The sequence below is a fragment of the Mirounga angustirostris genome, unplaced genomic scaffold, assembly GCF_029215605.1.
Source record: "Mirounga angustirostris isolate CCGP_5_RB_7025 unplaced genomic scaffold, mMirAng1.0.hap1 SCAF_17, whole genome shotgun sequence".
NCBI classification, from domain to species: domain Eukaryota; kingdom Metazoa; phylum Chordata; class Mammalia; order Carnivora; family Phocidae; genus Mirounga; species Mirounga angustirostris.
Window position 1 is genome coordinate 44,617,655 of NW_026991725.1, and position 21,550 is coordinate 44,639,204.

The 21,550-nt window shown below is 49.8% G+C and overlaps 2 protein-coding genes across 5 annotated transcripts in view; one reads left to right on the top strand and one right to left on the bottom strand.

Annotated features, from left to right (window-relative positions):
- The window catches only part of TBCD (tubulin folding cofactor D), a 164,618-nt gene that overhangs the window by 38,587 nt on the left and 104,481 nt on the right, over positions 1-21,550 (top strand). For all 4 annotated transcript variants that reach the window (XM_064583412.1, XM_064583411.1, XM_064583413.1 and 1 more), the window contains 3 exons: positions 900-960; positions 1,876-1,950; positions 6,517-6,611. In XM_064583412.1, the coding sequence (XP_064439482.1) occupies positions 900-960; positions 1,876-1,950; positions 6,517-6,611 (231 nt within the window). The remainder of the gene's footprint in view (positions 1-899; positions 961-1,875; positions 1,951-6,516; positions 6,612-21,550) is intronic.
- ZNF750 (zinc finger protein 750) lies at positions 13,864-16,148 on the bottom strand. Its single transcript, XM_045888204.2, has 2 exons — positions 14,710-16,148; positions 13,864-14,572 (listed from the first exon to the last, which is right to left on the bottom strand). The coding sequence occupies exons 1-2, from the start codon at positions 16,146-16,148 to the stop codon at positions 13,864-13,866; spliced, it is 2,148 nt and encodes a 715-aa protein (XP_045744160.1).

A 21,550-nucleotide genomic window follows, 5' to 3' on the forward strand; every position in this document is an offset into this window, starting at 1 on the left:
TGCCCTCAGCCCTCCACCATACCTCACCTGGGTGCATCCGGCCCATGGCCTCAGGCCTTCTCCTGGAGAGATGGAGTGGTGGCTTTGCTGGCCCTCTGCTGCACACACCTGCAGTGTCCCTCCCGCTGCAAACCTGAAGAGCTCTGGGCCCTGCCCTACGCTTACCCGAGGGAGTGTCTCCTGCTCAGAGAGCGGGGCAGAGCCCCACTGCAGCGGCCTCACACACCCTGCCAGCCTCCAGCCACCCCTCCTCGTCCGGTTCCCCCTGCCCCCACTGTAGGGTCTCCCACTGTCATTTAGCTCCAGTCTCCTAGTCCATGAGGCACAGCATTGCACCTCCTCTGGTGCTTTCTCACTGTTTCTCATGTCCATTCTCTCCCCTTCACATTGTGCTTCTTCACCTACTCCCCCCACTCCTGGGGTCCTACACTGCCCCAGTCACAGTGAACTTGACTCCTTCACAGGCTCCTGTCCTTCCTCCATGTTGGGCCTTCCCAGGCTGCCTGGGTGCCCTTGGTCAAGGTTTCCATTGACTGGGACTTGTCAGGCCCTTATCGAGAGGCCTCTGACATCTTCCCACTTCCTTTGGGCCCCTGTGTGGCTCTTCCTAGAGTCTGGCCTATGCCTGAGACCCCAGTAAGAGCCCCTTTTCTGCACCCTCTTGCAGACATTGATCTCTGGGTAGGTCTACTTTTTAGCAACAATGGCAAGAGTTGGCTTTAAATGATTATTTAAAAACAAAGAAAAGGAAATGTTTTTTCCTTAGAATTAATATTCTTCGTGTGATTTCCTTCACGGTGCTCATGAGGGACACCTTCAGTCTGGGAAGTGAAGAACTTAACCTAGAACCAGGGTGAGTGCACAGAGCTCATGGTCCTGGCCTTCTTGTGTTGTTGCAGAGCGGCTGCTGGTCGGGCTGAAGGACCAGGACACGATTGTGCGGTGGTCTGCTGCCAAAGGGTAGGTGCCTTCTGTCCCACTGGGCGAGCTGGGCCCGGGGCTGATGGCTTGTCAGTGAAACACCGCATGGTCTGCTGAGCACTTTCTGTCATTTAGCACTTCACGTGCAATTGAGAGCTGCGAATAGCTTAGAGGCTTTTAGAAGGCAGAATGGTTTTTCTAATATACGTTTATTGCTTTATGTTCTGATTTTAAAGATCATAACTGGGGAATGAGGCTCCTTCATTTTCTAGCCTTTCTGGCTAGAGTGGGCAGAATTATGAGCAAGCCCAATTTGCCCTTTTTTTTTTTTTCCTTCCAAATGTTCCTTTTCTTGCTCTTCCATGTCCTCATCAGTGCAGCCCCTACCCCCTGCCCTGCACAGGCAGGCACAGCTCCCACGTAGGGAGCAGGTGCTAACACAGCCTTATCTAATCCCAGAGCCCCTGAGAAGGGAAGTGCTGTTCGTCCTCTGTTGTGCCTCATGGAGAAGGTGTTTGGCAGCAGGCAACCTCTGAACCAGAGTCCCGTGTGGTTGGAGTGGGATGTGCCGGGAGGGATGCTGATCCAGTCAGGAGGTGTCTAGTGTGGATGCGGGGCAGCCCGCCAGGTGGGGGGTGGTCCCGAGGGGTCAGGCCAAGGGTGGTGGCCTGGTGCTGGGTGCCATTGACCATCAGCAGCAGGCTGCTGCCTTGTGGGCACCCTCCCCCCCGGTCTCCCTCCCCTCAGGAGATGCCTGTGTCGGTCTGTGTCTGTCGCTAGGATGAGGCTCCCTAACAGGCGTTGTGTAGAGCAGAGTGTGTGTGAGGCTCACTCTGGGTCTGCCTCTCTTTCCCATTCTCTGGAGGGAGGGAAATGGCTGGGGACAGTTCCTCGTTGATTGTGCCCCTCACAGCGGGCTGGTGATGCTGACGGAGTGCCGCCTCTCTTTTTCAGAATTGGTAGGATGGCTGCAAGGCTTCCCAAAGAGCTGGCGGATGACGTGGTTGGGTCTGTGTTGGATTGTTTCAGGTATGTGAGAAGATCAAAAGGAGACATGTTTCTGGTTAAAAGCAGTGGCTGTTCTTTCCCTCTATCCTTTTATATTTTCTTTCAGCTGAGCTATTTGTCAGAGCCCCCAAAGCCTTTTTGTTTTCCTTTTGAAGTTAAATTTGAGAACTCTAGTTATTTCTGTTATATTTCTTTTATCAGCTTAAATCCTATTACATTTAAAAACCTCTTTAAGAAGAAAAAAGTGGAGGGGCGCCTGGGTGGCTCAGTCGGTTAAGCGACTGCCTTCAGCTCAGGTCATGATCCTGGAGTCCCGGGATCGAGTCCCGCATTGGGCTCCCTGCTCAGCGGGGAGTCTGCTTCTCCCTCTGATCCTCTTCCTTCTCATGCTCTCTGTCTCTCATTCTTTCTCTCTCAAATAAATAAATAAAAATTAAAAAAAAGAAAAAAAAAAAGTGGTTTTGAACATGGACATACATCAGTCTCGAAGAAACCTGGGGTCACCGGGGTGACGTCTGAGAGAACGTCTGTGGTGACGCGTGTTCTGGATCTGCCTCGTGGTGGCTGCCAGCACACGTGCTGTTGGCCTTACAGAGAGGCTGAATTCTACTTTCTTTCTTTTTTAATTCTACATTTTATTTAATTTTATCAGATTTAAATTCAAACAGCTGTGTGTGGTGGGGCGCCTGGGTGGCTCAGTTGGTTAAGTATCTGGCTCTTGGTTTTGGCTCAGGTCATGATCTCCGCTGGGGTTGTGAGGTTGAGCCCCGAGTCAGGCTCTGTGCTGGGCTTGGAGCCTGCTTGGGACTCTCTCTCTTCCCCTGCTCCTCCCCCCACTCCCCCCCTTAAAAAAACAAAGACGAGAGTCACACGTGGTAATGGTTGTGTTGCATCTGGCTTAGCCTTTCAGAGACGTCTGGGTGGCCCTTGGCTGGCTCATGGTGCAGGCGTGGGCAGGGATGTGCAAGCCGTGGGTCCTTGGGGTCGGAGCCTGGGTCCTGCAGGCCAGGGGCAGGGCAGAGACCCGGGCAGCATAGTTGTGCTCTCGGGTGCACTCTTGGGTGCACTCTCGGGTGCAAAGCATGTTTGGTGTGGTTAGTCCCAGAGGCCTCTTAACTTTGCCTGTGGAAAGCTCTCCCTGGGTTTTGGAAGCAGGTGCTTCTAAGAAGGGGTGTTGTTGGTTGGCCCCCAGTTGCTTTTCTTCCTGGGCTGCCAGTGCGTGCATGTAGGGAGAGGAGCTGCCTGCACTTCTGGGGTGCTCAGTCATGTACGTCAGTTGCCGAGGCTTCTCTGGGAGCACCACAGCACGTGTGCTTCCTCTGGAGCAGGCTTTCTCTGGCACTTTGTCTCCAGCCTGCTCAGCGACAGTTGGAGGAGTTCAGGGAGCAGGATGTCAGAGTGATGCTGCTTGTGTGGGCTGTGTTTCTTCAGTGGAAACATTTCACGGTCGTCTGCCAGGCTCCCGCTGTGACTCTGGAACGCCCGCGTTGGGGAAAGAAAGTGCTCCCTGTCCACGTGGTGATTCTGCTGGCTTGTGTTAGGGTATCCTCTTGGACTTCTTTTCTGGTGGCGTGGTGATGGGTGTGCTGATGATGCTGGATCCCGCTGGTCCTGAGCACAGAGGTGTGAGTCCCTGGGCGGCAACCAGTGGCAGCTCTTGCGTGGCTGTGGTGGAGCATCCTGCTCTTGGGAGAGGGCAGCACTTTGGGTCAGGTCTTAGGAGGGTGGAAAGGGCCAACGTCCTGCACCCACAGCCTTTCCTCCCTGGTCCCTTTGCCCATGGCACGGCAGGTCAGCCTCAAGTCTTTTTTTCTATTTCCTTCCTGAGGGCATTTCTGCATGGGCCCTCTGGTGATTTAACGCTGTCTCTTTACCTAGCCTGCCCTCGGGCTCTTCCTTGCCCAGCCTCCTTCCTTCTCTTCACACCTGCCCTCTCTAGCCCCTTGTTGGCGGCGTCCCTGGTACCAGCTTTCCTGGTGGTGGCCGTTCCGGTGCTCCTGCGCCTCCCTCACTCCTCTGGCCACTGCACATCTGCCTGGCGACCTAGGGTTCTTGACCTCTGTGTCCTCATCAAACTCCTAGAACATGTTTTCTACTGGCCAGACATACGGCCCTTTGTCCTGGCCTGCACCTGTGGTCTACTTCACTCATCCTTGTTAGTTTAATCTGCAGGCACTTCTCTGCATCTGTCTTGTCATTTTAATGAACTCCTCTTAATTTTTGTATTTAGGTTGTGGAGGGTGGAAACTGTTTTACTGCTCTTGCTTCCCAGGGCTGACAGCCCAAGTGACAAGCAGGACGTTGAGGGAAAGGACCTGAGTGCAGAGGCAGCCTCTTCCTGGATGGGTATGAAGTACCTGATTGCAGAACCTGGCACAGAAAGGAGTCACCCCCACTCAGAATGTTTGAAGACCCTGAGAAGCAGCAGCCTGCTGGGTGGAGGGCGTGTGCGGTGGGGTGGGCGCGGCAGGACTGGCTGGTGGCCTGGTACAGCTGCTGCTATGATCTTGTCCCTTCTTTTGTGTTCTTCTGGGACAGTCTTTGCTGACAGGGTCAGCAGGAACATTACTTCCATTAACTGTGAGCACACCCCACTCCCAGGACTGCCCCTTCACTCCCTGCTCTGTTTCCAGGCCAGGTTATGTGGAGTGAAGCCACACATGTCCCCAGGGGGTTTTACAGTGAGCCCCACAGGACCAGTGTGAGCAGCATGGGCATCATCCCTCAGCTGCTGCTCCCTTCCCTATGTCCCACCCCCTGGATGTGTGGCTGTCCGTCAGTACCCGTGCCCACCCTCCCCCCCTTTAGAAAACAGTGCTGTAGCCCCTCGCTGGCCCCAGCAGCATTACCTCAGCATTACCCCAGAGATGGTGTGTGCTAGACCCAGCAGTCTGGTCCATGGCAGAAGCAGAGGGCCTGTGGGAGGAGGAGAGCAAGGCCCCGTTGGCCTGGCCAGGGTCCTTGTGTTTGCCATCTGAGCTCAGCCGCACAGGGGGTCTCCAGTTAGCAGCTGGACTGCAGCCCCAGGTCCCAGGTCCCAGGTCCCGGGTGTGCTGTGGGTGCTGTGACTTCTCAGAGTCTCTGTGATGTTGAGAAACCTTTGGGGGTACCCCCTTGGCCCCAGGGAGCAGCCCCCTGTCCACATCTGCTTGTGCATGTTGGGCCTTGGAGAGAGTGAGTAGGGCAGAAGTCTGGCTGCAAGCCAGGTGCTGTGTGGGGGAGGCACTGTTCCTGAGTACCCCCTGGAGTGGGCGGAGTAGCGGCCAGCAGGGTGATGGTCTTCCTTGTTCCCCCTCAGGCCACAGGCCTGACAGAAGGTCATGCCACCTTTCCATAGCTGTTGACAAGCAGCAGTGCACACATTTAGTTTGGAAATGGACATTGGTGTAACTGGTGATGGTTTTATTGATAACTGAGTCATCATAATGCTGGTCTTTTATAAGTTTCTTTAGAACGTTATCTAGTTTCATGAAAAGCATAAAGCATCTCTTACCAGTTAAAGTTCTGAAGTACACAAAGTGCAGTATTAAATTTTGATGTGGTCAAATAGCCTTTGGGACAGACATTTTAAGAAATACCTGGAACTTAAGAATTTATAATTAGAATTAGAAATTGGCACTGGTTGATGGGGAGGTCCACGGGGCAGCACCTGTGTCTGTCCCGGAGTCTGTGTCTGCAGGCCCTGGCACACGGGTGGGACTTGCTGAGTATCTGTTGAGTGAACAGACAAGCCTCACTCTCTCCTTTCTGAATGTTCTTGTGCTTTTTGCTAGCGAGGAATGCAATTCAGTTGGTTTTCTTAAACATTTCTTTGCTATCAGATTGATAAATTGTAGAATAGGAAAGAGCCCTATAACGTCTCTTGCTTTTTGGTGAAATGCATTTCCATGTTTATATTGGCAGCCAAATGTAGAAACTCTCAGGACAGGCTTTATCAATCTAAGAAACACTTCTCACTAATCATGATGCCAGGGGTGCACTTGTAAACAAGAGAGCTTCCAAACCACTTCAGGAAAAATTTTATTAGATATAAGATTTTACTATGACTTGATTAATCGGCATAATTGTTTATTAAAAGCCAGTGTTTCAAACAGTGCAAAACAGTTCTCTAAATGGTCTTTCATTCTAACTTTTTAATCTCTACTTTAAGCCAGGAAGGGAGGAAAGGAGGTCTCCCTGCCCCTTTCTGCTAATAGAGTCTAGCCTTAATTTGATAGAATCACTGTGCTGTGAGCCCCAGTTTTCGTGCCTTGAGTGGGTGAGTCCCTGGGTGTGTAGTTAGCACAGGCCTGCTGTGGCAGGAAGCCTGTGTAGAGCCTGATGTCTTGCTGACACACATCTGCGGACAGCATGTGGAGCCCACCTAGGACTTGTGCTTGTCATCGGAGGTCTGAAGAGAAATACTGAACACAGTGCTTACCTTCAATTAAATTGCGGTGTTTTATTTATTTAGCCAGCCGACAGTTGGAAAACTCACGAGTGGGTTTTAGGGAGGCTCCTGGGCACAGGATGTGGACCTGCAGTCTGTGTACACGGCGGGAGAAGCTGGAACGAGCACTGCAGTCTCAGGCTTTGTGTGTGTCTCAGTTTTCAGGAGACGGACAACGCCTGGCATGGTGGCTGTCTGGCGTTGGCGGAACTGGGCAGAAGAGGCCTGTTGCTCCCTTCCCGACTCAAGGATGGTAAGTACTGTGCACGTTTGCTCTGCATCGTCAGGACTGTTCGTAGCGTGTTGGGTGCTTCATTTCACCGTGTCTCCAGTGTGGCCTGCCGTGAGCGTGCACCAGGCCTTTGCCCTCACTGCCTAGCGCATTCGTGTGCAGGAGACAGCAAACTAGACCTGTGTCTTTCAGCCTTCCTTCTTGTATTCACGTTTCTGATTTTCTGACTGCTTCTCCCTGCTGTGAAATTTTAATACCACAGGTACACTTTGTGTTTGGATTTGGAGAGCCACGAACCATTGTAATGTCTGAGATTTTCTTGTCCCTCAGGACTGTTTTTCACCCCTGTGGGGGTGCTGTTGCCTGTTAAGAAGTTGTGCACTGCTGCTGTATTTATCACGTGGAGTGACATCACGGTCCCCTGGGAACAAGGCTCACACCAGCAAGGGGTGGGGGCGGAGGGCTGGAGGAAGCTTGGTAGCGGCCTGAGCAGGGGGACAGGGGCACAGTGCAGCAGATGTAGAGGGACCACTGGGCTCCAAGCCTGCATGTCCCAGCTGTTGGACCTAGACACGTGAAGGTGGAGCATGGGGTGTGGCCATGTGAAGCCCTGTCTGACTGGTGGGGATCAGCTCTGGTGTGGCTGGTGGTGCCTCCGTGGACAGAAGGGAAGGACACCTGTGAAGGATGGAGAAGACCCCTTCCTGGGCTGTGTCACCACACATGCTCTGCACCGTGGGAGTTGACTTCTATCCAGAGTAAAGACATCTGTGCAGAGATGGGTAGGGCCCCGCATCTTCCTCTCTAGCACCTGAGCTGTGGGGTGTCAGAAGTAATGGCTTGTACTTGGCATTGTGAAGCGTGAGGAGGGCTCCTAGACCTTCAAGATTCCGTTTAATCTTTCGGTTTATTTTTGTGGCAGCTTTACTGAGATAAAATTTATATACCATGAAGTTCACCCATTTAGAGTGTACAGTTCAGTGGTTTATGGTATATTTACCGAGCTATGCAACCATTATCATAATCTAATTTCAGAACTTTTTTTTTTTTTAAAGATTTTATTTATTTATTTGAGAGAGAGAGAATGAGAGAGAGCACATGAGAGGGGGGAGGGTCAGAGGCAGAAGCAGACCCCCCGCCGAGCAGGGAGCCCGATGCGGGACTCGATCCCGGGACTCCAGGGTCATGACCTCAGCCGAAGGCAGTCGCTTAACCGACTGAGCCACCCAGGCGCCCCCAGAACATTTTTATTGTCCCACAAAGAAACCCTGTGCTTAGGGGCAGTGACTCCCCATTTCTCCTGAACACACCCAGCCCCAGACAACTAATGATCAGCTTTCTGTCCCTCTAAATTTGCCTTTGCTGGTCATTTCTTATAAATGGCATCTATGGTAGTGGTCTTGGGCCTGACTCCTTTACTTAGCGTGATGTTTTCAAGGTTCATCCATATTATAGCATGCAACAGTAGTACTTTGTTCCTTTTTATGGCTGAATAATACTCCATTGTACGGATACACCACACCATTTATCTGTTCATCAGTTGATGGACATTGGGATTTTTCACCTTTTGGCTATTATGAATAAACTGCTACAAACATTTGGGTTTTTTTTTTTAATGTCTTTATTTTTATTTATTTATTTTTTTAAAGATTTTATTTAGTTATTTGACAGAGGGAGATACAGTGAGAGAAGGAACACAAGCAGGGGGAGCGGGAGAGGGAGAAGCAGGCTTCCCGCGGAGCAGGGAGCCTGATGCGGGGCTCGATCCCAAGACCCTGGGACCATGACCTGAGCCGAAGGCAGATGCTCAGCGACTGAGCCATCCAGGCGCACCTGCTACAAACATTTGTGTGCAAGCTTTTGTGTGGACATGTGATTCTAGTTCTCTTGGGTCTCTATTGCTGGGTCATGTGGTGTAACTCTATCTTTAACTTTTTGAGGAGCTGCCAGGTTGTTTTCCAAAATGGTAGTAACATTTACATTTCCACCAGCAGCGTGTATGAGGGTTCCAGTCTCTCCACATCCTCCCCAACGCTTGTTTTTCTCTTAGTGGGTGTGAAGTGGTATCTCATTGTGTCTCTAATTTGCATTTCCATGACTGACTAATGATGTTGAGCATCTTTTCATGTTCTTGTTGGCCATTTGGAGATCTTTGCTGGAGAAACGTCTGTTCAAATCCTTTGCTCATTTAAAAAATTGGCCTGTCTTGGGCGCCTGGGTGGCTCAGTTGGTTAAGCGACTGCCTTCGGCTCAGGTCATGATCCTGGAGTCCCTGGATCGAGTCCCACGTCGGGCTCCCTGCTCTGCAGGGAGTCTGCTCCTCCCTCTGACCCTCCCCCCATCATGTGCTCTCTTTCTCTCTCATTCTCTCTGTCTCAAATAAATAAATAAAATCTTTAAAAAAAAAAAATTGGCCTGTCTTTTTGTTGTTGCTGTGAGTTCTTTATGATTCTGGATTTAAGTCTCTCACCAGGTACAGGATCTGCAGTATTTTCCCCCATTCCATGGTTGTTGTTTCACTTTCTGGTTGGTGTCATTTGCACCGAAGTCCTGCATTTTGATTAAACCCAGCTCAGCAGTCTTCTTTGAGTGTGTCACAGACAAGGTGAAATCCCTGCCTGGGTGGTTCCAACTCTAGTTTAACTTGAAGGACATAGAGCCTTTTCTCTGCTTTTTGTGCCTGAGACTGGCTGGTATGCATATGCCCGTCATAACTTATGATGTTGAGGTTCCCATCGGTCACTGGCTGCTGGTGTGAGAAAATGTGGGTGTTGGTGTCATGAGTGAGAAGTGTCAAGCTGTTGCTTAAAATCTAGAAGATGTAACGTGTGGCCTTGACTGGCTGGCTGCCTGCCTCTAGACTGGTGGTATCTTCCGTGTGCGCTGAACCCTCTTGCAGGCCCTTGCTGTGCCCGGCAGGGTCTCAGGGAGCTGTGTTGTCTCCTGCCTGGGAAGGATGGTGCCAGGCCTGGGGAACAGTGATTTTGTCTTGGCGCAGGCTCTGGAGGTGACTGGGGCTAATGTTTGTTTCTTTATCTTCTTTTCTTGCTCCTCAGACTGGATAATACCAATTGCCCTGTCTTCAAGTTCACTGATTCTTTCTTCCACTTGCTCAAATCTGCTGTTGTACAGCTCGCTCAAAGTTTTCATGTCTGTTACTGTGTTTTTCAGTTTCAGAAGTTCTGTATGGTCTCTTTTTTTTTATTGACATTCCGTGTTTGTTCGGATATTGTTTTCTTGGTTTCCTTTAGCTCTTTGAGCATATCTTAGAGAGTTGATTTAAAGTCTTTGATTTTAGTACAATGTCTGGGCTTCCTCTGGGACAATTTCTCTGCTTTTCTTTTTTTCCTTTGAAATATATGTATACTTTACTGTTTCTTTGTATGCTTTGTAGTTTTTTGTTGGAAACTGACATTTTGAATACTATAATGTGATAACTCTGGAAATCAGGTTTTCACCCGCCCCCAGGGGTTTGCTCTTGTTGCTTATTGAAGGTGATCGTTGTCCATTAAGTGACTTCTTCCAGTCTGTTTGCAACGACTGTATTCCTTGTTGTGTCTGGTCACTCAAGTCTTGGTTCCATTACATTTGCAGACAGCCAGTGACCTAACAGATTTCATTAAGTGCTGAAATTTTGTAGGTTCGTTCTTCACTAAGCACTCTCCTGGTTTCTGTAAGTTTTTGATGAGATTTCAGAGTTCTGAACAAGTTGAGTCTGTCAGTTTTGCTGGCTTAATAGTTATTTTGGTGGAGGGACCGATCTGTGGAGTTCCCTACTTTGCCATATTCTGTGACATTATCCAAAAACGAGCATTTGACTAGTGTTCCAGCATTAGTCTGGGTCCTCTGAGCAGAAACAGATGCTGAGACAGGATTAAATGTGCAGAGATTTTATTAGAGAAGTGCCCAAGAGAGAAAACAGGAAGGCTGGCAGAGTCACTTTCTGGCCTGGGTGCTGTGGGGTGGGGGTAGGGCTGGGGTCCTCAAGCCAAAGTCAGCCACAGAGGCGGTCCTGTGTCCCCCATGGGGCCCGGAGTCTACCTGCTTTGGTGGATGGGGCCTGGCTGTGACTGCAGCTCAGTGGTTGAAGAGGGCCGACCTCTCCTGACCTTGTCACTCCCCACAGGCCTGTGTACCTCAGTTCCCAAGGGAGCAGCTGGGCCCTGGGAAGGGTTGCTTTCTCCAGTGTTCCTGACACAGTCCTGGCACCTTCCTGTTCTGAGGACCACATGCCTCACCGATTTTTAACCTTTGTGCATTTTCAACTGTTGGACACTCCAGTCTGTAAGAAAAGTGAATCAGGGATGCCCGGATGGCTCAGTCGGAAGAATGTGCAGCTCTTGATCTCGGGGTTGTGAGTTTGAGCCTCACATTGGGTATAGGGATTGCTTAAAAATAAATAAAAAATTAAAAAAAAAAAAGTGAAGTGAATACCATGAGACCTCTTTGACTTAGTATGTGAAGTAGTTGTTCTGCCCTTCTGAATTAAAGTGCTCTTCTCCTTGATGAATATGTGTGTGCTTCATTTCACACCCACACATGCCCTCTTTCCCCATGGAGTGTGGCGTTGTGGTGAAGGTTAGAGCTGGTGGTGGGGGCAGACTGCCAGGGGCTGCTGGGAAGGCTCTTCAGAAGGGTTGTTGTCAGCATTTTGTTTTCCTCTTCAGTACGAATTCAAGGACCTCTTTAGCTTTATTGAGATACAGTTCACCTAACATGCAGTTTACCTATATAAGATATGTGATTTAATGGTTTTGGTGTATTATTTTTAAAGAACATTATAGAACGTAAGTAACATAAACATTTGCCTTGCTGACAGTTTTTAAGCGTACAATTCAGTGGTATCAACCACATTTACAGTTTGTACAACCATTATCACTGTTTCTGAGAACTTTTCATCGTCCTGAACAGAAACCGCGTCCCCATTAAGCTCCCCTCTCCCCTCCCCTGCAGTACCTGATAACACGCCTCTGTCGGCCTCTGTGAATTTGCCTGTTGTAGGTGCTTCGCACAGGTGGATCTGTACAAGGTTTGTCCTTTTGTGTCTGGCTTATTTCACTGAGCAAGAGGTCTTCAGGGTTAATTCATGCCGTAGCACATGTCAGAACGTTATTCCTTTGTATGGCTGATTAATATTCCATCGTGTGGATAGTCCACATTTTATCTGTCTGTTCATCTGTCAGTGGATGCTTGTGTTCCTTTCATCTTTTGACTTGTGAATAATGTTGCCCTGAATATTGGTGTACACATACCTGTTTGAGTTTTTGTTTTTACTTCTTTGGCGTGTATACTTAGACGTGGAATTGCTGGGTCATAGGGAAATAACTCTATATTTAACTTTTTGAGGGTTTATTGCTTTTTATATGTAAAGGTTAAAAACTAAGAGCTCATAAGTTGGGTCACAAGTAAATACAGAAAGGTGGTATAGTTAAAAAATCAGCAAGACTGTTTTTTTGTTACAAAGATCTAGGACTCCATGTACTTTATAAATTATAATTATTATTATTTAGAGAGACAGGAGAGAGAGCGTGGGGTGAGGGAGGGGCAGAGGGGGAGGGAGAGAGAGAATCTCAAGCAGACTCCCCGCTGAGTGTGGAGCCTGACACGGGGCTCAGACTCATGACCCTGAGATCATGACCTGAGCCAAAATCAAGGGTCTGATGCTTAACCAACTGAGCCACCCAGGCACCCTCTATTGTGCTTTTAGAGACAGATCTGAAGGGCCTGCCGGCGTCTCCGTGGCTGTGTCTGTGATGTGTGAGCTCTGGGGGAGTTCAGTGAGGAGGGGTCAGTCGTGGTGCTGCTCCACAGTGGAAATCTGCAAGTAGTAATGCCCTCTGCCTTCCCCGAGAACTCTGAGGTGTGCGTCTCCTCTCATGATGCAGGGTTGCAGGAGGGCTGGACCATCGTTAACGGTCCCTGGTTCCTCTTCTTATCACTTAGGATGATGCATGACACTTTTGGGTGAGCTATAAAACAGTGGTCTCCGAATCTTTGCGCCCTTGACACGGAAGGTCTGTGTTGTTGTGTGTAAAGCACAAGGCGAGAGCCTGTCTGTAGGGTGCCCTCTGATGTATGGTTTTGCTTCCTGCAGGATGGTTGACTTGCGGGAAAGCAGGGGTATCCTATTTTTGTTCTTTGTCAAAACATTTTGGTGTACGAAAATGTTTGGCATGCTAGTGAAGGAAGTGCGCGTGTTCCTCGGGTTTGTGTTGTAACCCTGGATGTTTTGGGTTAACGGCGTGTGGTTGTCTGAAGGCACGGCTTAGCACTGCATGGCTGTGCCCACTGGCCCTTTGTCACCTCAGGTGACGTGTCGGAGGACAGGGGCCCTCTGGAGAAGTGGGAGGAGGGGGTCCTGTGAAGGCCTGGGGGTGGGCCATCAGGAGGCAGTTGTAGGAACTGAGACCTGGGGAGCCCCAGGTGGGTGCGTGTGCCGGACTTGGTGGCTCGCTCACACATGCACGGCAGGTGCTCTCTGTTTCACTGCTGCCTCACCTTGCTCCCTTTCTCGTCGCCTTTGTTTGCTGTGGCAGACTAAAGCATCACACAGAGTTCATGTATTCTTAAAGTCACCTATGAGTTTATTGGAAAATTAGCGATATGTACATCATTTTAGAAAGTGGAAAGTGCGGCTGAATGAGTCAGGAAGTTCACCGTAGCCTCATGAGGAAGTGGAAGACACTAGCTACTGCTGCACCAGCAATGTGTTTTCTCTACTGGAGATAAATCAGAAGTAGCCTCTTGGTGTTGTGTGTTATTCACTCGTAACAAATCACATCGTTTTTACATAGGGCACTTTAATGACAGTGCTGGAAATGTTTTCTCCTGGCGTTTTTTTCAGTAATTGTTATTTACTTGAAAACACACAGTAGATTTGATAGCAGAACAGTTAAAGCAGTTTGTTTTAGTGCTAAGGTATTTATAAGAAAAGTATTTTTAAAAGCTTTCCTATAAGATGGCATACACCTAAAAGGTGTCTTTTAGTCTATGTATTCAGTGTGACATTTTACAAAAACAAAAGGCAGTGTTTAACCCCTCAGTTTTAAGAGTATGAGTCATTTAAATATTTTTACAACCAAAAGTAGAAGCACCTTTGAATATTCATGTTTGATATTTACAGAAACTGAACTGAAATTGCAGCTTCTTTTTCTTTCTTTCTTTTTTTTTTTTTTGAGAAGAAAAAGAAACTACATTGAAAAAGCGAAGGCGCCAGTGAAGATTTGCTGAACCTACTTTGGAAGGTGTGTCTGCAACCTGCGAGAGCCGGGCACTAGGACACCCGTGTTCTTTTCCGAAGAGTGAACACTCTGGCTGTGTCACTCTGCTTCGTCTTCTTAGTTCCTTGCTGGGACTTCCCTGCATCCCTTGGACTTGTCCTCTTTTGCCCTCTGGGTCTGAGGTCACATTGAGCCTCCTGGCTTTCCGTGGCACTGAGAGTGGGTGCATCATGTTGGCAGGTGGACTTCGGGGCCATGGGCTCCCCATCGCCCACCCGGACGTTCCCCGGGCTGTAGGCTGCCAGTTGGCAGAGGGCCACAGCCGCCGTCTGCTTCTGCTCATCGCTGCTGTCCACCGCTCTCATGTCCCGGGCCTTCACGGTATGGGTTGTTGATGGCACCTCACCAGTGTCAAGGCCATTTTGGTTTGTCTGAGTGTGGTCTGGCCCATCTTCGGAACTTTCCATCTCAGTGTTCTGAGCAGCTGTGGTGGCAGGTCCTGCCTCTTGCAGTGGGTTGTGGAAGGAGGGTCTCGGAGTCAGGGCATTGCAGGGGTCTTTCACCGAGAGATTAAGAGGCATGTCCTGCAGCTCTGCAAAGTCCTTGTACACAGGGCTGTGCGTGGCTGGTTTAACCTCAGGTTTCTTGGAGAGGTTCAGCGGAGCTGTCCTGGAGCCATCCTCTGGGCGGGAAGGGGTGGCCTCTGTGCCATGAGAGGCACTTCCTGTCTCAGCTGGAGCATCTCTGTTCATGGCGTCAAGACTGAAAGAGGGAAAGAGGCCTTAGTAGGAACCTTGCTTAGAAAAGCTACTGTCTAAGGCATTTTGAGCATGTATGAGCTTGGCTAATTGAGCACAACCAGACACATGCTTTGGAGATTTGAAAATGAAATTTCTTACCTTTTTGGAGACTCGTCTCTGTTTTCCAGAGCTTGGGAATGTGGGCACTCGGTGCTTTTCTTGACAGGCTTGAAGGCTGTCGGGCTGTGTTCGGGCTGATGGAGCCTTCCCAGGGAGATGGAGGCTGGCTTGTCTGAGAGGCCGCACAGCCCGGCACATGGCTGACTTGTCTGTGTGAAGTTGGTGGGACTCGGCCTTCCTGGGGAGCCTGTGGCTGCGCTGCCTGCTCGAGGGCTCATTTTGGTTCCCTCTGTGTCCCTCTGCTCATCTTTGGAGGAATCTTTAGCATCGGGAGTTGGGCTCTCCTTCTCAAACTCGGTGTGTTTTTTGTGGGTGCTGGAAGGACTTGACTTGGACGGACTCAAGGCCGGGTAGAGCAGGGCAGCTTCTTCCAGTAGGTGGGAGCTTTGATCTCTGGAAATACCCGAGACGGGTGGGAGTCTGAGACCGTAGGAGGAGAACGCAGACTCTGGTCTGTAAAACCCATAAGGGATTGGCAGGTTGGAATGGTACTGCTGAAAGAACCTGTAATGGTCATATGCCGAGGGGGGGTTCAGGTGCTTCGGGACTGGCCCCGGGGGAGGCAGCAAGTGCCTGTGGTCTTGGGCCCCGTAGACGGACAGCAGGGGGGCATCACACTCGGGTGAGTTCCCAGAAAGCAGGTAGGGTGAGTAGATAGTGGCCAGTCCATGCTCTGTGTAAAAGTGCGGCGAGTACTCTGGGATCGCAGGGTGCACATAAGGGGAAATAGCACTAAACCCCTTTGTAGAAGGGATTTTGTGTGGGAACTCAGGCGGGAGGAAAGGCGAGCCAGCTTTCCATGGGTAGCTGGGAGCATGGAATGCAGACTTGGTGTGGAAGGAGGGGGCTTTGGCTGTGGGGTTGGGCAGTGCCAGCCCTTCGGGAGCCTCAGCGTGTTCTGGCCCTTTCAGTCTGTGCTCTCCCACCGGGACAAATGCCGAGGGCCGCACAATGCCTTCCAGAATGGGCTGGGTGCCCCTGCTGGCTTCTGAAGCTGGACTCAGGGGTGCTGCTTCCTCGTGGAGAGCAGGCTTCTGTCCTGAGCACCTGTGGGGCCCACGTGCCTGCAGTTCCACGTTTTCCTTTGCGTCGTCCTTGGCAAGGCTTTGCTGGAGCTTGGCATCAAAGTGTGGGAGCCCGTTTGCGACAGGCTTGGCGGAGGTGGGCTTTGCTGCGGCATCTGGCTGATTGGTTTGCTTAGGGTCCAGAGAGTTGGATTTGGGGCACTTAGGGACGCGGTCCTGCTCTGACACTAAAGTGATGGAGTTTTTGCAGAGACCGTACTTCATGTGGTTGAAAAGGTGTGACTTTTCATTGCAAGTGAAAGGACACTGGAAACATTTATACTTAAAGGGCTTTCCTGGAGGCCTTGGGATGTAATGCGGCTTTTTTGGTTTTCGCTCTTTGAGAAGACTCATGTTCTCTCTTGTGGTGTAGGCGCTGGTGTTCTCGCTGGTCCAATCCCTGCTGGCTCCTGTCTAATTATGATCTGGCGGTTGCTGCTTCTCCTTTGCTTCCTTTCCAGGTGCTTCTATTTGCAGACAGCTCCACGTGTTGTGGGTCTGACAGGGGAAGTCTTGCTCATTGGGGCTTGTGCTGCAACAGAGGAGCAGAGCCTTAGGGTCAGGACACTAGCCTGTTGGGTGGAGAAGGAGTTAGCCCGGCTTCGTAACAGATCACCTGCAGGTACGGAGGGGTCACTATCCTCGTCAGTGTGAGGATGAGATGAACACCAGCTGCTCCCTACTTGTAACCTGGCCGCCAGCCCCCACGATGTTCCTGTTTCCTTAAGTCTGGCCTGAAAGCGTTGTCCTGGGGCCAAGAAGAGTAGGGTGTGCTAGCGTCAGCTCTGAGAACACCTGCAGTTCTTTGAGCTTTGGGAATCTTTGCCCTGTGACCTGAGGCCTCTGATGCCGGGAAGGTTGTAGACTGAGGCCAAGGGACTGTTGGGACCTCCTCCCCCCCACCCATGTCCATGGAGTCTGTGGTGCTGGTCTGACTGCGCTGACCATGACTACGGGAACCTGGTCTGAGTGTGACCCGGAGTCAGTGCTCCTTGACTGTCCTGTCCTGTTTAATCAGGTTGTGTTCTACCTGTTGGTACCTAGAAAAGAATATTTAAATATGCAGTCCCACCTTACTGCTTCCAAAATCAAATGAAAAGTCAGCTTTACCTGTAAGTAGCATTTATGCTGTCTCAAATACAAATATATAAGTGCTGTGTTTATGTTGACTCAGATGGTTTTGAGATGCTATCAAGGTGAGTTTCTGAGCCCTGTGAGGGACCGAACATGCTCCTTCGCTGCCGTGTTTCCACTGCCCACCTCATGAGCACTGTGGAATAAGTTCTTGCGCTCACCCCATGCCTGCCCGGCCAGCAAACACAGATGCGTGTGGACCGCTGAGAGCATGTCTGGCCCAGGGCATCTGCCTGCCTTTCCTGACCTTACCTCCAAATGGTGGTGCCTGTTTGAGAGATGGTTGGATTGTGGTAGGACACTATCCTAGCCTTACCCTTTAGGAAGTGGGCCGGGGGCCGTCCTTGGCAATGTCCTAGGCTGCAGGTGTCTCTGGCCTTCTATACCTTCCCCCAGGGCCCTCCTCTCCCTGATCCTGCCCACTCCCAGGCTTAACCAGAGGTCTCAGCCTGGTTTCCTTCAGAGGCTGTTCCGCACACCCCTGGGGCACTCTCTCTGCCTCATAACCCGAAACTGAGAACAAAGACATGAGGCCTGGGAGGATCTCGCATGGCCCAGCGGCGTGGCTGGGTGCCCTGGACCAGCCCATGGAGTGACTGTGTCTAGGAGCAAGCGTGTGGGTGGGGAGGCTGGAGGGCAAGGGGAAGCGTCAGGGCCCGCTCTTTCACTCAAGAGCTTCAGCTTCTAAATGTTTTCAAACAGCTTAAAAATAAAGTTAAAAGGAAATGATTTAACAAAACTGTTTTCAGATGTAGTTTTGCTTTAAGGACTGGGCAAATGAGGTCGGTCCTGAGCCTCGTGGGATTTCATGGATAAAGCATCACCTTCTAGACCTTGGGCAGTTAGAACGTTCATCTGGAAAACAGCCTTTTAAAAATAGAGAAATACATATGGGAAATTGAAGAGACTTGTTTTCACAAAATAAAAGTTAGTTTCTCTGAAATGCCTTTCCTTGCCATCCCACACACTGCGATGAGATCATCGATGGGGGCAGGAGGGGGTGGAAGCAGGTGGAGTTTGGGATTTCACTTGGATACCTTACATTTCTGAGAAAGCTCTCTGATTTTATTCTCAGCAAACTGGTTTCTCTACTCATTTATTCATATTCCTTAAAGACACAAAAAAGCACTCCCCCTGCCCCAGCTGACAAACTGCTGTATTATCATCCATTGTTTCCAAAGATGGATATTTACAAGAAGTGGTTTCTGCCCGTGTCTGTGGCCCTTCTGTTGTGAGGAGTTTCTGCAGAGCAGTAGTGGTGAGGCCTGTATTTTGGGTGAGAAACGAGACTTTTGGCTGCCCTATGACCGTGACTGGAGGGGGGTGTGTCGCAGAGCCCTGGGCGGGGGGTGGGGGTGGGGGGTGGGGGCGGTTCATTGGTTCACCCTGCCCCTGACCTCCTCTCCCACCCACTGCGTGGCTGCAGGGGCTGCAAGGCGGTGTCAGAACCCAGCATGTTCAACATGTAAGCATAGCTTTGCGTCTTTCTAAACTTCCCCTCTTATTAAAGGGAAAAATGTGAAATAACTCTTGGCGAGTTCAGCCCATACCTTGGGGGGTAGGTATGCTCTGGGCTACAAAAGCACAATTTCCTTGCCGCCCGTCGGGAGGCGATTCCAGCCAACCCGGGCCAGCTAGATAAGTCAGCGGGCGTGTGCCGGCACGTCTCACCATGCTCCCTGGTTCTGAAGGCGTGAGAACCTCTGCAAGTCAGGTTCCCATGATAGTATAGGATATGTTATGGCAAAGATCCGAAAGGTGATTTCATCACTAGCTGGAAGCATCATGATCAGAATGATGACAGTTGCAAAACTTTATCAAGTGTGAACCCAGAGTCCAGCGATACCGAGAGTGGACACGGATAGACCACCACCAGCATCCAGAGCCCTGGAGCGCAGATGAGTGAAAAATCCCCTCAGGACTTAGGAGAATGGTTCCGATGCGCTAAATAACGATGTGTTAGTTTTAGAAGCAGTTTTCTTCAGCGCTGCTGCTACTTTTAGGCAAACACATAAATAAACCTATGTTAAATTGATCAAACATTTATAGGAGGCAAGTTATATTTATCTTAGTGTCACCTAGAAGAATAATTTGGGTAATAATTGGTTTTATGTTAATATATACTTTTTTCAGTCAAGTGATGTTGTGTGTAAAAGTCTGGTCTGAATTTTTGTTCTTTGTTCAGTTAGCATACAAGGACAGTTAAATAGGTTCTCTGGGGATCATGCCGGTGCCCTAGGAGGTGAGAGTATCCCAGGGCTGACCTGTGGGAAGGGAAGCCTGCGCTGGGCTCACAGGGGCAGTAGTGTTAGTAACTATGGGTAAACTGACCTCTCAGGGTTGCACAATTCACTAATTAAAACAAGGGAGCACAGCTGCTTCAGATGCCGATGGAGACGGGCGTATTCACTCGGTCATAAAAAGGCAGTAATGTCAGAGACATAAGTGGGATAAAATGGAAGCTATGGTAAGCTTTCGAAGGGAACAGCCTATGTAGCATGATGTCAGTCTGCGAGTTCTCCTGTGAGGTTTACCAGGGCGAAGGAACTCGACCTGACTGCCCGGGACCTTATCAGTCTCGCCCTCTTTAGGGACGTGGTTTGTGACAGTCTCTGCCAGGCCAGTTTGTATCCGCTGGGCTTGGTGCTTGCTGGCAGCTGCTGGTGTTAAATATTCCCCCAAAAGGGTATTGTTGCCAAAACAACACAATCGAGAACTTTAACTGTTTGTAATAGGTTTGGATTTGCATTGAGAGGTGAGGTTTTTCTAAAGGTGCTGAGAGGTGTTTCACATAGCCTTTTCCTGGAGACGGCATGTGTCTTTCTTAGTTAATCTGTATCTGGAGAGCTGCTAATAATGCAGGACCCCTTTGATTTGGCTTTTGTTAGAGAACTGCAGTGTTAGCACGTTTTAAAGTTCAGATGTTAGCTTGGTCCTCCAAGGAGGTTTGTGTGTCACAATGTTGTTTACTCTTGATCAGCAGGAAGTGCTGGGAGCTGCTCCTCACGCACCTTCCCTCCCTCCCCGTCAGGGTCAGAGTGGCTGTCACTGAAATGCGGGGTCGCGTCTGTCCTCTGCCTGCCTCTGCGAATCCTTCTCGGGAGTCCTGTCAGGCTAAGCGGCCCGTGTACACAGCGTCCACACCGAAGGGGAGAGACCTTGGGGGTGGTGACTTAAAGCCACACACAGGGCCCTGTGTGAACTTCCAGAGGTTTTCCTATCTTATTTAAAGATGCCCCTTTTGTGACATCAAGCATTTTAAACATCTGCTTGTATTGAACTGATGTACTTTTTTGCCTTAGAAAGTGCCGGGAGCTGGCCCTGGCTGCCGCATTTCTCCTCCTGCGGGGCTCCTGCTCACAGGCCCGCTGGGCGTCTGGGCATAACTGCCCACATAGCACTTTGAGCAACCTGTGGTTTCGGTTGGCCACAGGGTTTTGTTTGCTTGTTTTTGAAGTTCTAAATTGCCAATGCACTATCTTTCGATAGGTTCCTAAGTGTGGACAATTAATGTCGTTGCCAGTTGTTAAGATAAGAATAATAGTGGCTGGCATGGGGTTTAAAAAGTTTCTAAGGAGTTTGAAATCCAAAAAACAGACAAGAGAAAAAGATTTTTTTTGTAACTTTGATAGGACACAATAGAGGTAATTATAGCTTAGCTTTATAGGACACTGCTGTGACGGGCTGGCTAAGTATGCTCGTCATGCGTGTTACCTATGAACTGAACTAATGCTGTAATGGTCCCTTCGGTGCTGTCCGGCTGTCTGGCAGGGAGCCTCGTTCGTCAGGTAGAGCGTTTTGAAGGGCATGCTATAATTACAATATTGTGATGTGGCGTTATTGCATAACCCAAGGACACGCCATTGTCGCCTACCCACTGGGGTGTCGCAAGAACGAGATTTGTGAGTTTTACTCCAATTGAGCTTTTCCAGTGATTAACCGCCACTCCCTCCCAGACTCTTGGTTCTTTAAAATGAAGAATAAACTTCAGGACAACCATGACCTAGGGAGAAAGACAGTTTTCTAGAAGGGAGTTTAGAAGAATGGAGCTGGAAAAACAAGCAGGGCTCTTTCTAGTTTCAGCCAGAGATCCCAAGTTACAGACGTACGCTCTCACTAGTAAATGTATGCAGCTTCAGCGTTTGACAGTCTGTTCACCAGAGCCGGCCCCCCTCGGCATACCTGCCTCGTTTATCCCGAACAATACCAGTTTGAGACATTGGGAGGACTTTGTTAATGCAGAATAAAGGTAGTAAAGGTAGACAGAATTTGCTTAAATAAAATCTGACTTTGGTCAGGCTTGGCCATTTGGTCAATAATTGTTGTCGTAACAGGTTTATGAGAAACTTCGTAAGGGGAAAAAAACCCTTTTTGTATATTTAGGGATCCTCTTTGGTTTTCTTCCTTTTGTTTTGGTAAGCACATGTCAAGACAGTACTTATTTTAGGGGCGCCTGTGTGGCTCAGTCAGTGAAGCGTCTGCCTTTGGCTCAGGTCATGATCTCAGGGACCTGGGATTGAGCCCCGCATTGTGCTCCCTGCTCAGCGGGGAGCCTGCTTCTCCCTCTCCCTCTCCAGCTCCCCCTGCTTGTGCTCTTTCTCTCTTTCTCTGTCAAATAAATA

Bases quoted from the DNA above. Each gene is read 5' to 3' on its own strand.
- ZNF750 (XM_045888204.2), bottom strand. From the start codon at position 16,148: ATGAGTCTTCTCAAAGAGCGAAAACCAAAAAAGCCGCATTACATCCCA. The intron at 14,573-14,709 runs GTAAGAAATTTC...TCCCTCTTTCAG, and splicing joins AGAGACGAGTCTCCAAAAAG to TCTTGACGCCATGAACAGAG.